The sequence below is a fragment of the Rhinopithecus roxellana genome, chromosome 1 (genome assembly GCF_007565055.1).
Source record: "Rhinopithecus roxellana isolate Shanxi Qingling chromosome 1, ASM756505v1, whole genome shotgun sequence".
Taxonomy (NCBI): domain Eukaryota; kingdom Metazoa; phylum Chordata; class Mammalia; order Primates; family Cercopithecidae; genus Rhinopithecus; species Rhinopithecus roxellana.
This window is the reverse complement of record NC_044549.1, coordinates 92,022,044-92,039,054: the sequence shown is the minus strand read 5'-3', so window position 1 is coordinate 92,039,054 and position 17,011 is coordinate 92,022,044. Positions and strand designations below refer to the sequence as shown.

Here is a 17,011-nt window from a genome sequence, read left to right as displayed (position 1 = left end):
TAACAGCAAAGGACATTATTATATATCTAATAAAGGACATTATATATCTAATAAAATGTTAAAATACATATTAAACACTGAAAAGTAACAAGTGAAAAAGCAGTAGGAAAATGAGTGTCTTCTTTCCTGCTTTATGACTTTTATACTTTACAAATTTTCTATAACAGCTTTATGTTGACTTTGCAATTTTGAAAAATATTAGGAAAATCTAAGCATCTAATAATTCTAGAACCTAGAAAAAGACAGTAAAATAAATTCCACAGACAGAAGAAAAAATTAATAAAGATAAAAGTAGGTATTTATGAATCTGAAAGCAAAATGAGACAGAAAACAAAAATTATAGAATAAATAAAGTAATGCTCCGAAAAGACTGATAAAATAGACAAGCTTCTCTAGCAAGACTGAATATGAGAAAAAAAGAGAAAACACAAATATACAACATTAGGAATATGAAAAGATTTTTTAAAAGATAAAAAGATTTAAAAAATAAGAGAATACCATATATATTTTATGTCAATTAATTGTTAAAGCTAGAAAAGCAGTACAAAATCTAAAAAGGTGAGTCAACCCAGAAACACATGTAGAAGTTCACAGATTCCCAGCACCCCCACTGCCCCAACCAACAAAATGCTTAAATGCATCAGGCCCAGACGGATTTATAACTGAATTTTACTTAACCATCAAGGAACAGACAATCCATTTATTTAAACTGTTCTGGAGCTTAGAAAAAGGCAGAATGTTTTAAGTTTATTTTATAAAGCTAGCATAATGTAGCTATAAAATATACAGATAGAATAGGGAATAATATGATGATAAACCAATTTGACTTATGAAGTGAGATGTAAAATTTATTGACTAATTAATTGGTTGATTGAGACAGTGTCTTGCTCTGTCACCCAGGCTGGAGAGCAGTGGCACGATCTTAGCTCACTACAGCCTCAAACCTCCTGGACTGAGGCAATCCTCCCACCTCAGCTCCCGAGCAGCTGCAACTACAGGCACGCGCCACCACAGCCTGGCTAATTTTTGTATTTTTTTTTTTTTTTTTTTTTGTAGAGATGGGATTTCGCCATGTTGTCCAGGCTGGTCTCAAACTCCTGACTCAAACGATCCACCCACCTTGGCCTCCCAAACTGCTGGGATTGCACGTGTGAGCCACTGTGCCCGGCCGAGATGTAACATTCAAAAACAAAACATTACTAATTGAAATCAAGGGTATATGAGAAGAATAAGATACCGTGTACAAATAGGGTTTATTCTAGGAATGCTCAACATTAGAATACTTTGTCTTGATAAACGTAGTTAATAAAGCTCAACATTTCTGATATAAACATGCGGAAGCAGAAATCAGCTTCTTTAAATTATAAAGAACACTTACCAGAAACCAATATCAAAATTAAAGGTAAAAACAAGAGTTTCAATGTTTTAATGACTTTAATGTTGCTCTCATTAAAGTCGGCAACAAAACAAAGATAACAACTCTCACTGCCATTCGTCTACATTACTGTGGAGTTCTACCTAGTCTTATAAGACAAGGAAAAGAAAGATATAAGTGTTGGTGAGGAATACTATTAAGCTACAAAAGAATAAAAAACTCTTAGAACTAAGAGAGCTTAGAAAGATGGCCAAAGATAAATATGCAAAATTCACTATTTTTCCTACATCCCAGTAATAGTCAACTGGAAAGTTTAATGGGAGAAAATATCTCTAAAGGAAAAAACATCATTAAATATGTAGAAATACAATATTCAAACTAAATTAGATACATGCAAGGCCTATATAAAGAAAATACTACTGAAAGACAAAGATGATCTAATTAAGAGATACACCATGCTCCCAGAACTAAGGATTAATGTCATAAAAATACATCAATTCCTTCTAATTTATCTATAAATACATTGTAATTTCAACTAAAACAGTGAGTATGAATATAGGAATAAAAAAATAGATCAATGAGTCAAAATAGAGAATCCAGGCCAGGCGCGGTGGCTCACGCCTGTAATCCCAGCACTTTGGGAGGCCAAGGCGGGCGGATCACGAGGTCAGGATATCGAGACCATCCTGGCTAACACGGTGAAACCCTGTCTCTACTAAAAATACAAAAAATTAGCCGGGCGTGGTGGCAGGCGCCTGTAGTCCCAGCTACTCCGGAGGCTGAGGCAGGAGAATGGCGGGAACCCGGGAGGCGGAGCTTGCGGTGACCCGATATGGCGCCACTGCACTCCAGCCTGGGAGACAGAGCGAGACTCCGTCTCAAAAAAAAAAAAAAAAAAAAAATAGAGAATCCATAGAGACTCAGGTATGTAAGGGGGTTTAGCATTTGATAAAGACAGAAAAATGATTTAGATTACGGAATAAATGCCATTAAAACAACTAACAATCCATTTTGTGCAAAAGTAGCTAGATCTTTACCCCTCATCATATAACCAAAAAATTTCCATATTCATAAAGCTGTAACATAAAAACAAGAGTTCCATAAGCCACAAAGGAAAAGACTGATACATATAATAACATAAAGCTGAAAAAAAATTTTATATGGCTAAAGATACCTTAGATAAACTGAGAAAAACATTTGCATCATAATACAGAAAAAAGGTTAATTGCCCAATAAAAAGAACTCTAAATCAATAAAAGACACAACCCAAAGAACATGAATCAAAAAAATAAAACTCACAAAAGAAATAAAATTAAACTCACCCTTGCTAATTAAAGAAATGCAAATTGAAACAATAAATGTTACTTAACTGACTGAGATTTCAAAAGTTGACATATCCAATTTTGGCAAAAGTGTGGAAAAAAGTTCTGTGTCTCATATGTGTAACATTTTTGGAAGGCAATTTCGTTTGAAAAAAATTTTTGACCAGGCGTGGTGGCTCACACTTGTAAACCCAGCACTTTGGAAGGCCAAGGCAGGCAGAACACTTGAGGGCAAGAGTTCAAGACCAACCTGGACAACATGGCGAAACCCTGTCTCTACTAAAAATACAAAAATTAGCCAGGTGTAGTGGTGTACACCTGTAGTCCCAGCTACTCAGGAAGTTGAGGAAGGAGAATCGCTGAACTCAGGAGGCGGAGGTTGCAGTGAGCTGAGATCATGCCACTGCACTCTGGCCTGGGTGACAGAGTGCGACTTTGTCTCAAAAAAAAAAAAAAAATTAATGACAAACATAAATAAAATATTTACATTCAAATTCTAAACTCTCTCTAACATAGCAATTCTATGACTAGGGCTTTCTTCCTAAAAAAAAAAAAATCCTATGGATGAATAAACATACAAGTATAAGAATGTTCTCTAACAGAGAACAGTATCTAATAGAAAAAAATAGAAAGTAACCTGAAATTGATTAAATAAAGAACATAGTCATACAACAAAATACCACATATACATACTATGGAAACACAGAAAGGTAGCCACAGTCATTTTTCTATCTAGTTAAAAATAAAAACCTGTTATAGATAGTATGCTATGATCTAATTTTTATAAATATAAATAAATATCAGCAAAGATAAACATTTCTCTATATTTAGATATGTCTACAATAACATCTGGGAAAGAGGCTGCATACTAATCTACAGAGTCAGCTTAACAGGAAATGGGACTTGCGATGGGTGTGGAGGACTTTCTGTTTCTATCTGATGATAAAAGCTTGTATTTCTTTTACACTTAAAAAGATAAGAAAAGGGCCGGGCGCGGTGGCTCAAGCCTGTAATCCCAGCACTTTGGGAGGCTGAGACAGGCGGATCACGAGGTCAGGAGATCGAGACCATCCTGGCTAACACTGTGAAACCCCGTCTCTACTAAAAAATACAAAAAACTAGCCGGGCGAGGTGGCGGGCGCCTGTAGTCCCAGCTACTCGGGAGGCTGAGGCAGGAGAATGGTGTGAACCCGGGAGGCGGAGCTTGCAGTGAGCTGAGATCTGGCCACTGCACTCCAGCCCGGGCGACGGAGTGAGACTCCGTCTCAAAAAAAAAAAAAAACAGGTAAGAAAAGGAAAAAGGAAGGGAGGGAGAGATGGAGGGGATGGAGAGCTGGGAGATGGAAGGCAATCATGAAGAGTAAAACAAGAAGAGAAGCTACAATTTCAAAGGTGCCATTTGCACCCCCCACCTCCTACTTACCATCAACGTCCTAGCTACATTGCAACCCAAGGTGCCGGCTCCAAGCAGCAGACATTTGACAGACACAACCTTGTCCAAGTCTAAAGTAGGAACCAATCTCCAACACATCAGTTTGAGATTTAGATCCACTGATGACTCAGCTAACCTAGAAAAGGAGAGATTTACTTATTCAGTCTCTCATTTGTGCAATAATCTTGTTCTGAAAGATTTCAAGTGGCTATGTGAGAAAATAAGAAATAATAACGAAATTCGGATCAAATGAAAAAGAAAATGAAGCTGGAGGGTAAGCAGGGAGGAGAAAGGTTCCCACCCAGCAGCATGCTATTGGAGTCCTCTGCAATGAGGGGGCCACAAATTTGATACCGAGTTCCAGCAGCTAAGGTGAAAAGGGAAGAGCATGACCAGTTATAGGAATCATGGTGTCCACGAATAAAAACACACCATTTGATTAAGAGGAAAGTTTTTCCTAGTACTGAAAACAGAAATTTCTCTCATATCTCCTTAATAAAGAATGCACTCAGGCCAGGCAGTGGCTCACCCCTGTAATCTCAGCACTTTGGGAGGCCGAAGCGGGTGGATCACCTGAGGTCAAAAGTTCGAGACCAGCCTAGCCAACATGGTGAAACCCTGTCTCTACCAAAAACACAAAAATTAGCTGGGTGTGGTGGCAGGCGCCTGTAATCCCAGCTACTCAGGAGGCTGAGGCAGGAGATTCGCTTGAACCCGGGAGGCGGAGGTTGCAGTGAGCCGAGATCATGCCATTGCACTCCAGCCTGGGCAACAGGAGCGAAGCTGTCTCAAACAAACAAACAAACAAAAAGAGTGCACTCAGATTCGACCTTAAATACAATAGTGGTTTCCATGAAATAATTCTTCTAATATCCTTCAAAGTGGGCCAATAAGGGCTGGGCGTGGTGGCTCATGCCTGTAATCCCAGCACTTGGGGAGGCCGAGGCAGGTGGATCACGAGGTCAGGAGTTCGAGATCAGTCTGGGCAACACAGTGAAACCCTGTCCCTATAAAATACAAAAAATTAGCTGGGTGTGGTGGCATGTGCCTATAATCCCAGCTACTCAGGAGGCTGAGGCAGAAGAATCGCTTGAACCCAGGAGGCGGAGCTTGCAGTGAGCAGAGATCACGCCTTTGTATTCCAGCCTGTGCAGAGCAAGACTCCGTCTGGGGCACAGGGAGAAGTGGGCCAATAGGACCAAGCCAGAGGACAATGCATAAAGGACTGAAAGACAGTACAGGTACACTGGTGGTCTGAGAGCATGAGCTTGAAACAAGAACAAAATTTAAAATGTCTAGAACAGATGAACAGTCTGCCCTTCAGGATATGCATTGTTAATATTAATTCTCACAACCAAACTTCAATTAAAGAGCAGGATAACACATGGCAGCGTGACTGGCACCCCCTGGGCTGAATTACACAATGCTGTGTTGGCCTGACAGAACTTGGTGTCTTGGTTACAAAAAGCCTGACTGGAGAAAACAGCTTCCCAAATCTACCTTTTAGGGTCCATACATTCACTGAGGTTCACCATCCTTGGTCCCATGCCTCCTTTCTGGTTCTTTTCCCATCCAACTGCTTTAGGACAATCTTAAGGCAAATAAAACACAAAGCTTAATGAAGGAGGGAAGAATAAAAACAGATCAAGCAGCGACCTTGCATAAAAAGGATCGACATTCATAATGGCCCATGCATTGACAAGCTTTTGGTTTGCTTCTTTCTAAAAGAGACTTGAGGGCCTGAATTTTGGACTTGCTACAGTTGCCTCCCCATCTTTCTCAACTACTGGAAGTCTTGTTTAGGGACCATCAAACCCAAGCAATCTTCCTGTACAGGAGCTTCTGAAATAGTCCTCAACTCTGGCCCAAGGTGCCTCAACTTTCACTGTTACTGGAAATTGCTGAAAAAAGAAAAAGAAAAAAAAAGACAGTCTTATCTGGGGTAAGTATAACCCCACTGAGGCTTCTATCTAAGCAAGCCAAGCCAATGTAACTGCAGCACACCTTCACTGAAGTTCCTATTGGGATCTGAATCTTTAAATTCAGTATGTAGCTTCTATTGCTCATCCTTACCATATCCCCCTGCTCAGCCTTTCTGTCACTGCACCTGTGAGCAGGTCATAGTCCAAGGTGACTGTCCTTTGATTAAGCTGCCCTTTCCTTTAACTTCATCTTTATCCATTCAGAACTTTCCCTTCCCTGACTTCTCCCTTCCCCGCTGTCCTTTTAATCCCTGCTATGGTAGCCTCTGTAACTCCAATTAATTCCAATTCTAGCAGTTCCCAAAGTGTGTCCTATTCAATAATCTCAGAGGATAAGGATCCTGTAGCTAAACAGACTTGGGAAATGTTTCTATACTTATATCTATCTTCTATCTCCAGCCCCCCAATACCACCCAAACCTGGCCATTCACATGGCACATGAGGGAGATAAAAGCTCTGAGAAACCTGCAGTACAGAACCCACGAGATTTGATTTGGCTTTGTGTTTCCCAAACTTACATGGCTCTCCGTATCTCCCTTCATTTCCCTGTATACCAATCACAATCTCAAAGGAAACATTGCTCTATTCTACTGTTGCAAAATTCTCTTAAACATCTCAATTGCTTTGTAGGACACGCCTGCATCCTTCTCATGTTAATGAAAGCTCTGCTTGCCTTGGTGGAACCACAGCCTTGTAAATCTTGCTAGTGGATCCACCCACCCTCTTGGGCTCCCTACATCTCAGGACCTATGCTGCTCCCCCTTTCTCATTGAATTCCCACTGCTCACAATAAAGCCTGAACTCTTAAGCAAGAAATTCACCCCGCCACAGCCTACACTTCCAGCATCACCTCCAGTCTGCCTTAAGCAACAGACTCTGCAGGAACAGAAACTCCTTGACTTGAAATTAAGATGTATGGGACTGGGAGGGGGAATTTTAATTTTGTTTCTAATTGTATGCTGGTTTTTTCTTTTTCTTTTTTTTTTTTTTTGAGACAGAGTCTTGCTCTGTCGCCCAGGCTGGAGTGCAGTGGCATGATTTTGGCTCATTGCAAGCTCCGCCTCCCAGGTTTCCACCATTCTCCTGCCTCAGCCTCCTGAGTAGCTGGGACTACAGGTGCCCACCGCCACACCTGGCTAATTTTTTGTATTTTTAGTAGAGATGGTGCTTCACCGTGTTAGCCAGGATGATCTCGATCTCCTGACTTCGCGATTCACCCACCTCAGCCTCCCAAAGTGCTGGGATTACAGGCATGAGTCACCACACCAGGCCTGTACACTGGTTTTCTTTGTCCATTCTCCTACTTCTGAATTTCTCTCAAGATCGCAATTTTCCTTTCCTTGGGAAACTTTTTAGCTTTTGACATTAAAAAAAAAAATAGTATTGCCCAATATAATTATGGGACCTAGAAGGTATTGAGATTCCCTTTACACGATCTTTTGTTTCTGGGATAGGATGACCAATGAGAAACCATAGGGCCAATTATCCTTGAAAGCTACTTGGGCCCCAGTTTGGCTGGGGGTATCATTCACAGCAAGAAGCCAGAAAGCAAACATCCTTCCCCATTTTAAATTGGGCACTCTAATGCGGTATTTTTTAATGCCATGAAAAATTAAAACTGAAATAATAGAGTTTTCTTGTTTGAGACAGGGTCTTGCTTTGTTGCTGAAGCTGGTCTTTAACTCCTGGGCTCAAGTGATCCTCCAGCTTCAGCCTCTGGAGCAGCTGGGATTACAGGCATGAGCCACCATACCCAGTCAGATTTGAGTTTCATGAAGAGGTTAAGACTTCAGAATTGTTTTTCTGTGGGGAAAAGAAACAGTTCCCATCTGCTACTAATTGATATTTTGTTTGATTTTATTACTATTCTTAGATTGAATTAAAAATGTGTCTCTCAACAGCAAAGACATGGAATCAGTTTAAATGCCCATCGGTGACAGACTGGATAAAGAAAATGTGGTACACATACACCATGAAATACTATGCGGCCATAAAAAATAATGAGATCATGTCTTTTGCAGGAACATGGATGGAGGTTGAGGCCATTATCCTTAGCAAACTAGTGCAGGAACAGAAAACCAAATACTGCATGTTCTTAGTTATAAGTAGGAGCTAAATGATGAGAACTCATGGACACAAAGGGGAACAACAGACACTGGGGCCTACTTGAGGGTGAAGGGTGGGAGGAGGGAGAGGATCAGAAAAAATACTAGGTACTAGGTATTAGTACCTGGGTGATCAAATAATCGGTACAACAAACCCCTGTGAAACAAGTTTACCTATATAACAAATCACATATACCCTGAACGGAAAATATAAGTTTTTTTTGTTTCTTTTTTAATGTGTCCCTGATACATAGCACAGGAACTTGACAAGAACTACAGAATCATAGTCTAGTACTGTAATCCATAACTCCAGCCTAGGTTTTCTCTTGTTACAGATAAGAAATTATTAGACAAAAATAAAACATACTTTCAATTAAAAGTTCTCTATACTCAAAAGGTTATAGATGCTGGGCTCATGTCTGTAGTCCCAGCTACTTGGGTGGCTAAGGCAGGAGGAAAGATTGCAGGAGGAAGGATTTGGCTCAGGAGTTCAAGGCCAGCCTGGGCAACATAAGAAGACCTCATCTCTCAAATAATAATAATAATAATAAAGGCTATAGCCATTTCTAAGAAACTCAGATGCTCCTTAAACTTAATAATGAAAAAAATACCACATATGGCAATAGTATTTGATTTACCATACCTGCCTCCATATAATCTGTACCTATAAGACATACACCAAATTAAATGATAAATATATAATACATATAAAAATATATATAAACATATATATATGTTTTTTGAGACGGCGTCTTGCTCTCTTGCCAGGCTGGAGTAAAGTGGCACTTATCTTGGCTCACTAAAACCTCCGCCTCCCGAGTTCAAGCAATTCTCCTGCCTCAGCCTCCTGAGTAACTGGGACTACAGGTGCGCGCCACCAGGCCTAGCTAATTTTTATATTTTTAGTAGAGACGGGGTTTCACCACATTGGCCAGGATGGTCTCGATATCTTGACCTCATGATCCGCCTGCCTTGGCCTCCCAAAATGCTGGGATTACAGGCGTGAGCAACCGCGACTGGCCAAGAAAATATTTTTTAGGGAAAAATTGGGTGCTGTCTCCCATAGTGACAAGCAGGAGGAGCACAGGAAAAACCAGAGTTAAGATGATGGAATCCCTACCCTCAGTAGTGTCTGCCATCTTCCTCCACCAGGTGCCAGAGCTGTAACACACCATGAGGAAGCAAAAGAAGACATAGGATATTTAAAATAATACTCCACGACTGCACAAGGTAGCTCACACCTATAGTCCCAGCACTTTGGGTGGCTGAGGTTAGAGGATTGCTTGAGCCCAGGAGTTCAAGACCAGCCTGGGCAACCTAGTGAAACCCTGTCTCTGCAAAAAATACAAAAATTAGTCAGGTGTGGTAGAACATGCCTGTAGTCCCAGCTACTCAGAAGGCTAAGCTGGGGGGATGGTTTGAGCCTGGGAGGTCAAGGCTACAGTGAGCTATGATTTTGCCACTGCACTCCAGCCTGGGTGACAGGTCGAGACCCTATCTCAAAAAATAAAATAAAATAAAATAATTTAAAATAATAATCCTTATACCATTACCATGGCAACTATGGGATGTCTTAAAAGTACTGAAAAGTACAACCATACTTATATTTTCAGTTTACATTATGATATAGAAAAATTCTTTATAAAGCTGTATTTACCATATTTATTTACAGTTAAGAGGGAACATATTAATTTACATGAAAAACAGGAAATTCATTTGCCTTTCCTAAGCTAAATAATCTACATTAAAAATCAGGCATAAAGAAGATATGTTAAAGGCATTATTGGACGACAGAAAACCTTTTTCAGATGGAAATGTAAGGTGTGGTTCCTAGGTTTAAATGTCAGCATCAGCTGGGCACGGTGGCTCACGCTTGTAACCCTAGCACCCTGGGAGGCTGAGGCAGGCAGATTGCCTGAGCTCAGGAGTTCAAGACCAGCCTGGGTACACGGTGAAACCCCGTCTCAACTAAACACACAAAAAAAGCCAGGTGTGGCAGCATGCGCCTGCGGTCCCAGCTACTCAGGAGGCTAAGGCAGGAGAATTGCTTGAACCCAGGAGGCAGAGGTTGCAGTGAGCTGAGATCCTGCCACTGCACTCCAGTCTAGGCGATAGAGCGAGACTCTGTCTCCAAAAAAAAAAAAAAAAAAAGGGACTGGGCATAGTGGCTCACTCGTGTAATCCCAGCACTTCGGGAGGCTGAGGCTGGCAGATCACGAGGTCAGGGGTTCGAGCCTGGCCAACAAGCGAACCTGCACTCAAGCCTCAAGTGACAGGGCGAGACTCCATCTCAAAAAAAGAAAAGAAAATGTCAGCATCATCAAGCATGAGCCTTATCATAGAGTAGGATGTAAGAATAACTCAGTGACTTTGTCATAAAAGTGGAAAGAAAACTGCCTCTCCGCAGAGTGGTTGGCAGAATTAAGTGACTGCCTCATGGAAAGTGCCTGGCAGCTTGTCAGACACACAGACCAGACCCACATTACTTTTTAGTTAACTCTCACCTCGTTCCCCAAGACCAGGCTTATCCAACCCACGGCCCAGGATGGCTTTGAATGTGGCCCAACACAAATTCATAAACTTTCTTAAAACATTATGAGATTTTTTTGTTGTTTTTTTTTTTTTTTTGCTCATCAGCTATTGTTAGTGTTAGTGTATTTTATTTGTGGTCCAAGACAATTCTTCTTCCAGTGTGGCCAAGGGAAGCCAAAAGATTGGATACCCCTGAGACTATCTTTAAGTGTGGTTTAATAAAACAGAGGTACAGCATGTAAATTAACATTACACATGAGCTATTTTATAATTTGCCAGAAGAGGGTGCTACATCCAATGCAAATATCTAAAGAGCAGAAAGGCAAAGGCTCTAAACTGAAAAGCAGCATCGTCCTTTGATCAAACGGAAGTACTCTGTCAATCTTTCAGAGAAGTCTGTAAAGACATCCATGTTAGAGCACAGAATTGCTGAAAAAATGTCATGTGGGCCAGTCCTGAATTCTTTTGACTTTAGCACTCTAGAAAAGATATCTCAGAAGAGATTTTTTTTTTTTTTGAGACAGAGTCTTGCTCTGTCACCCAGGCTACAGAACAGCAGCGCAATAGGCTCACTACACCTCCACCTCCCAGGTTCAAGTGATTCTCCCGCCTCAGCCTCCTGAGTAGCTGGGATTACAGACGCCCGCCACCACACCTGGCTCATTTTTGTATTTTTAGTAGAGACGGGGTTTCGCCTTGTTGGTCAGGCCAATCTCGAACTCCTAACCTCAGATGATCCACCTGCCTCAGCCTCCCAAAGTGCTGGGATTACAGGCATGAACCACCACGCCCAGCCTTGAAAGAGATTTTGACACCACCTCCCCCATCACACACACACATTTTAAGGCATATCTATGGCATAAGGAAAGAAATGTGCCTTGGCACCATCAGGATGGTGTGAGGAACAAGAAGTTAAATAATATATGTGAGGCCAGGCTCGGTGACTCACACCTGTAATCCCAGCACTTTGGGAGGCCAAGGTGGGTGGATCACTTGAGGTTAGGAGTTCAAGACCGGTCTGACCAACATGGTGAAACCTGTCTCTACTAAAAATACAAAAATTAGCTGGGCGTGGTGGCAGGCTCCTGTAATCCCAGCTTCTTGGGAGGTCAAGGCAGGAGAATCACTTGAACCTGGGACGTGGAAGTTGCAGTGAGTCGAGATCATGCCACTGCACTCCAGCCTGGGTGACAAAGTTAGACTCTGCCTCAAAAATAATAATATATGTTGTGAAAGTGCTCTCAAAAGCATACAAATCACGAAGAGATGAGGAACTATTCTGGCAAGAAGCATAAAAGTGCTGGGCTTTCTGCGAGCTAGGAAATTTACATAACATTTATTAAGCACCTACTATGTGCCAGACATTGTGCTCTTTGACACAGGACATGGATTCCTGATAAGAAATATTTCCAGAGCTGGGCATTATATCCTTATTTTACTCAAACTTGAGTATGTATTCCATCTCTGTGACATATGTAAAAAAATATATATGTGTATATATACACACACACACATATATCTCTCTATAGATAAAATGTCTCTCAGTCTAAGTTTCTGAATTTAGAAAATGGGGATAAAAGCTGATAGTAGTCACATAAGGATCAAATGAAGATATTAAATGTGGAAGGAGAAATGGCATTTTTGCTGACTGGTTTACTATATAGAGAACAGGATCACATACAACTTTAAAGTATAGAACAAACAAATATTTGAGTGCATTAACACTTCATCCTTCCTTTAAGAATGGACAGGAATAAAGATTTCGTGTTAAACAAAAGTAAAATTGAAAACAGGGGGAGCAGAGGGGAACAAATTCTGAATACTGAAAAAACTGCCTAGAGAAAATTTCCTGGTCACAATCTTTGCCTTTGTTCCAGTCTGAATAGCAGAGTGTGCCCTCTGTTCGAAGTAGATGTCTGCATTGGCAAAGAGGTACAAGTTGTACTTTTCTCTTCCTTTCTTCTGCCATTGTGAAGGGATGAAAAGAAAGTAAACCTGGTTCCGTTTCTGATAAATGATAATTATATGCATTTTCAAAGACCGGCAAATTACCTGGGCTAAATGCCATTTCTGGAAGCTTCACTTCGAAGATGATGCTGTGGGCAATGTCTCGCGCCCCCTGCATGGTACGGTCACGGAAGCAAAGAACTTCAACAGACTGGAAACTGCTACTCCTGTTGTCATGCCCGGATTTTTATTTATTTATTATTTTTTTTAAAGGAAGGAAAAGAAAACGCTCACATAAGAGATTCAGCAAACCAGTTGGAGAGAATTCAATGCATTGTAATTGTGCCTCTCTGATACCCACAGGAGATGGCCTTAACTCTTTTGAACATATTCATATATGGCTCCTCTGTCCAAGTGTTTAGAGGCTGAACAGTGAATTGGCTGTGATTTCTTTCTAGGTGAATTTTATATTACAGTCATATTGCACATAAATAATTCTGACAAATAAATCTTTTAAATGCAAGGGAAAAAGACTTTTGAAAAAAACTCACAAGACTTTTTGAAAAAAACTCTTAAGACATGGGTTCTTTTGGTTCCCTCCGCTCTCCCCATCTGAACTTCCATATTAAGCAGTAGCACCTCAGTCAGTAGTTAGGAAGCCCATTTGCACTGTGTAGACTTATCACCTGGATAATTGTGGATTGTCTCCCTCAGAGCACAATCTATAATTTATTTATCTTCATTTATTAAATAAACATTTTTATTTAAGTAAAGCAGACACATTACACAAATCCCAAGTATAAAGAAGGCTGTCTCACGCCTTCTCTCAGTCATTAACCACTGTCTTCAAAAGTAACAACTACTCTAAGTCCATATATTGGTTTTGCCTATTTTAACTTTACATAAATGGAATCATAGAGTATGTATTATTTTAGGTCCAACTTATTTCACTTAATATTATGTTTTTAAAATGTATCCATGTTGATTTCTGTATTAATAGTTCACTCAGATTCATTGTAATATGGCATTTCATCATAAGGGATATACTAAAATTTATTATTCATTTCATTATTGAAGAACGTGTGGACTATTCCCAGTTTTTAGTTATTGAGAATAATGCTTCTGTAAACATTCTTATATATGTGTTTTGCTTCTATCTATGTATGTATTTCAGTGAGTAATATACTTGAGAGTAACACTGCTGAGCTATAGATATTTTTAATTTTGATAGATACCGCCCAACATTTTTCCAGCCATATTTGCTCCACATCTTCGACAACACTTGGTATGGACGTTTTTGTTAAATACTTTTGGTGGATATGTAGTAGCATCTCATTATGGTTTTAATTTTTATTTCCTTAATGACATGATGTTGGGTATCTTTTCAAATATATATTGGCTTTTAAGATATCCTCTGTTTTAACTGTTTTAGGGTTAAGAAAAATGGAGAATGACAGCAGTAGGAAAATCCTATCTGAAAGAAACCCAGACAGCTAGAAGGGAGGGCTACAGAATTTGTGTCAGGACCTCTGGCTACCAACTCTACCATACGCTAAAACATCTTTAGCATAGAATGATCAGAGTATGCAGGTCCCTAACAGACCTGCTTAAAGTTCACTAGTATGGAAATTGGGTTATGACTGATTTATTGATTACCTGGTTTCCATGCTCAAAATGAAAAAAAAAAAAAAAGCATTTAGGAAAACAGAGATACAAATAGAAACAGACACATTGTAAAACACATACTGACAAAGGCAGACAGACAGACAAACACACACTCTTGTAAATACCATCTGTGGGCTGCTAGGACCAAAAAATTCCTCAAAGGCCATCCAGGGTACTGGGCTAAGTTACAGGGATCATATACACCAATTGTTATCTGTGAACAAAAAAGACTTTCTGAGTGAGTCAAGTATCATCTCAGCTTCACAATACAGACGTTGTTCATACTTCCTCTTTGCTTTTTTTATGCTTTCTGCAAAGCCTTAAAAATAAGACATCTGGTAAAGGGCTAAGGGGAGGAGAAGAAAGCCACAGGATCTCACACTGGACTATAGAACTTCTTGATGGCAGGGGTTATCAAATTCTTGTCTGCACCCCTGTGCCTTGCACTGGGCCTGGCAGAAAGTAGGAGTTAAATACATTTAGAAGGAAAAAAGACTGGAAGGAAGATGGAGAATGAAGGAGGACAGTCAAGAGGACTTGCAGAGAAAATCCTCTTGTAAACAAAGAAATATAATCTGTGAAACTGACTCATTTTTATGCAATGAGAAAATCAAAGAAGGACCACTACTAATGTAAGTCTACAATCAGATCAAGTTAAACAGCCAGCCAGTTACCCTTGATTTTGCTAACATATATTTCCTCCCTCCCCTTTCCCATCCCACTCCAATCCTGATCTTCATCTGGAAAACTCTACTCAATTTAAAATACCATTTCTTCAGTGAAGTCTTCTCCTGGCAGAAGTAGTTGATCTGTCCTTGCTGCTTCCATAGCTCTTTGAACTTTGTATATAACATTTTTCATTTTTCTGTCTCCTTCCTTTCCAAGACAATGAGCATCCAGCACCCAGATACTGACTTCTAAATACCATTCTCCAAGAGAAGAAATCAGGGCTCCTTGGACACATGGTTAATTCTAGGGCTCGGGCAGGGAAAATACAAGAGAAGCTTGGAGCATCTTATAATACCAGGAAAGGAGGTACTCAAAAAACAAATGAATTGGGGCATGCCAAGGGGATACAGGCACCAACTGAAAGAGTTCGCAATGGCCAAGGCTGGCACCATTTGTGCAACAATATAAATAATATGATGTTGAAGTATAACCCAAAGTATAAAATAAGTATCTATGAGTCCACACTGATATAAATAAAGAATGGAATAAATGTGAAGGAACAAGTCTTCCTTAAAGAAAATTTCCAAACAATATATGCAAATACTGCCCTCTTCAGAAGCAAAATTTAACCCTTCCCCTCCTTAAAGGTAGCTGGAATTAGTGATTTACTTCCAAAGAAAAAAATAGTAACTTTACAGTGGAGAAACCTGGCAAATATGACCTTAACCAAGTAATCAATTTAACATTACCAAGGATGTCACGTGGATATCAGGTGATAACAGTACTTCACTCTGTGGTATTCTTTCCAAAAACCCATAACCCCAGTCTAATCACAAGAAAACATCAGACAAACGCAAATCAAGGGACATTCTATAAAAATAACTAATCAGTACTCCTCAAAAATGTCAAGGTCATCAAAAAATCAAAGAAAGCCTGAGAAACAATTACAGATCACAGGAAACTAAGGAGGAGACATGACAACGAATTGCAATGTGGTGTCCTGGACTGGATCCTAAACAGAAAGAGGGTATTATAGGAAAAAACTGGTGAAACTGGAAATGTCTAGAGTTGAGTTAATAGTAATGTAAAAATTCTGGCTTCTTAGTTTTGACTAATGAAACGTGGTGATCTAATGTGACAACATTAGAGAAAACTGAAACCGGGTGAAGGTATATGGTAATTCTCTGTACTGTCTTTGCCACTATCTTCTGTAAATCTAAAATTATCCCAAAATAAAGTTTATTTTAAGAAAAGGAAGACAAAGAGCATCTGGAGAGCAGAGAGTATCTTTTTCATCTCTCCATGATCAGTTCATAAATACAGAGCAGACACTCGGTAAATGTTTTTGAATGATAACAAAGTAGATGGATGGATAAATGGGTAGTAGAAAGAAAGGAAGGATGTAGAGTGAGTAGGGGTGAGGGAGAGAAACTGCTGGCAGAGAACCATAAATTGACCCATAAGTTTCCTTCATAAGCATAGCATGGGTTAAATGAAAACACGGCTGACACGTTTTTGTTAAATCTAGATCCAGGTAGTTCTATAAGGATGGAATCACCCTAAATACTCCCTTTTATTTCCCACAATGCTTGGTATAGTATCAGCCACAAAGTAGGAGCTTAACTAATATTCAGAAGAATATCTATAACCCCACTATCCTGAGAGAACTATTAATATCTTGGTATATAATTGCCCATAAACTTATTCTTTGCATAAATATATTTTAATTACTAGGACTTTGAAACAAACATGGGATGATGCTGTAAATACTGCCTTTGTTGTTGTTGTTTTGAGACAGAGTCTCACTCTATACCCAGGCTGGAGTGCAGCGGCATGATCTCGGTTCACTGCAACCTCCACCTCAAGGGATTCAAGCAGTTCTAGTGCCTCAGCCTCTCTAGTTCCTGGGACTACAGACAGGCGTGTGCTACCATGCCCCACTAATTTTTTGTATTTTTTCAATAGAGATGGGGTTACGCCAT

General features: G+C 39.9%; 1 protein-coding gene across 7 annotated transcripts in view; it reads right to left on the bottom strand.

The window, feature by feature from the left end:
- Positions 1 to 17,011, bottom strand: part of ATG7 (autophagy related 7) — a 277,811-nt gene that overhangs the window by 202,536 nt on the left and 58,264 nt on the right. For 6 of the 7 annotated variants that reach the window (XM_010377280.2, XM_030927947.1, XM_030927958.1 and 3 more), the window contains 4 exons: positions 14,486 to 14,574; positions 12,801 to 12,922; positions 5,630 to 5,720; positions 4,121 to 4,265 (listed from right to left, as the gene is read on the bottom strand). In XM_010377280.2, coding sequence (XP_010375582.1) covers positions 4,121 to 4,265; positions 5,630 to 5,720; positions 12,801 to 12,922; positions 14,486 to 14,574 — 447 coding nt within the window. Of the gene's footprint in view, positions 1 to 4,120; positions 4,266 to 5,629; positions 5,721 to 12,800; positions 12,923 to 14,485; positions 14,575 to 15,128; positions 15,558 to 17,011 lie in introns of those variants that run through there. The other variant, XM_030927960.1, reaches the window with a different exon arrangement.